At 32.7% G+C, this 1611-nt stretch overlaps 1 protein-coding gene across 1 annotated transcript in view; it reads right to left on the bottom strand.

The window, feature by feature from the left end:
• Window positions 1–1446: 1446 nt before the first annotated feature.
• Window positions 1447–1611, bottom strand: part of LOC103581784 (zinc finger protein OZF-like) — a 4959-nt gene continuing 4794 nt past the window's right edge. The window contains exon 4 of the mRNA XM_008563536.1: window positions 1447–1588. Coding sequence (XP_008561758.1) covers window positions 1549–1588 — 40 coding nt within the window. The 3' untranslated portion in view covers window positions 1447–1548. The remainder of the gene's footprint in view (window positions 1589–1611) is intronic.

The following is a 1611-nucleotide window of genomic DNA, read 5'->3' as shown; positions in this document are numbered from 1 at the left end:
GTAGTACTGTGATTCTAGATAATATTTTGAGAAACTGCCAAAATGTTTTTCAAAGTGCCTGCACTATTTTACATTCTCATTTACAATATGACAGTTCCATATTCTGTAAATCTTTGTTGACACTTATTATTGTCTATATTATAGCCATTTTATTGGGTGTTAATTATCCTCCTTATGGTTTTTATTTGCATTTCTCTAATCACAATAATGTTCATATTTCCACGTACTTATTGACAATTTGCATATCTTCCTTGTAGACACGTGTATTTAAATCCTTTGTCCATTTTAAAAACTTGATTGTCTATTATTGACTTTTAAGAGTTTCATCTTTATTCTGAAATATACCCCTCACACAGATAAATAATTTAAAAATTTTTTTACATTGACTTGTTCCTTCTCTAGAATGTGATTTTGGTGTAATTTCTAAGAAATTGTTATTTAGCTTATAATTACAAGTATTTGCTCCATTATTTTTCTATAAGTTTTATAATTTTATCTCCTACAAACAATAAGAGATCTATTTTGAAGACTTTTGTGAATGGGTCTGATTTGAGTAAGGGGTTCAACTTTATCTTTCTGCAAGTGTATACAATTTTCCCAGCACCATTGCTGAAAAAACTGTCTGTACAAAAGACAGTGTTGTGTGTGTGTGTGTGTGTGTGTGTGTTTCTGGAAACAAATAGCTAGTCTTTGCCATGCAGTATTTCTCCCTTATGTGAGTTCTCTGATGTCTGCTTAGGTGTGACTTCTGACAAAAGATGTTCTACATTCATTACAATGAGCCTTCCATATCCAAAAGATCCACATTCGTGGATTCAACCAACTATAGATCAAAAATATTTGAAAAAAAGAAAGTATGGCAATACAAAATATACCCAAAAAACTACAACTACTTATATTGTTTTTAATGTATTCAATACTATAAGTAATCTAGACATGATGTGAAATTGTGCAGCAGAATGTTACACAATAGATCATGACTTCATATAAGACTTGAGCATCCACAGATTTTGGTATCTATGGAAAGTTGTGAAACCAATCCCCTGAACATGAGTTCTCTGATGCATCCTGAAGTGTGCTCATGACTAGTAAGGCTTGGTTTCAAGTAGAAAGATTTTGTACATTCATTACATTCATATGGTTTCACAACTGTGTGAGTTCTTTGATGTACACTGAGGTCTGCTTTACTGTAGAAAGGCTTCCTATATTCTTTACATTCACCTGGATTCTCACATGTGTAAATTCTCCAATGCTTGCTGAAGTTTGACTTCTGGTGAAAAGGTTTTCCACATTCATTACATACATAGGGCTTCTCATCTGTGTGAATCTCTGATGAATGCTTAAGATTGACTTACATTTGAAGGTTTTTTCACACTCATTGTATTCATAGGGCCTTTTCTATGTGTGAGTTTTCTTATGTTTATTGAGATCCAAGTTATGGTACAAAGATTTTGTACATTCTTTATACTCATATGGTGTCTCACCTGTGTGAGTACTGTGATGTACACTGTAGTCTGATTTACTTCAGAAAAATTTTGAACATTCTTTTTATTCATATGGTTTCTTACCTGTGTGAATTCTCTGATGTCTGGTGAGGTTTGACTTCCTGTG

The sequence above is a fragment of the Galeopterus variegatus genome, unplaced genomic scaffold, assembly GCF_000696425.1.
Source record: "Galeopterus variegatus unplaced genomic scaffold, G_variegatus-3.0.2 Scaffold13923, whole genome shotgun sequence".
Classification (NCBI taxonomy): Eukaryota; Metazoa; Chordata; class Mammalia; order Dermoptera; family Cynocephalidae; genus Galeopterus; species Galeopterus variegatus.
This window is presented reverse-complemented; position numbering and strand designations above follow the sequence as displayed.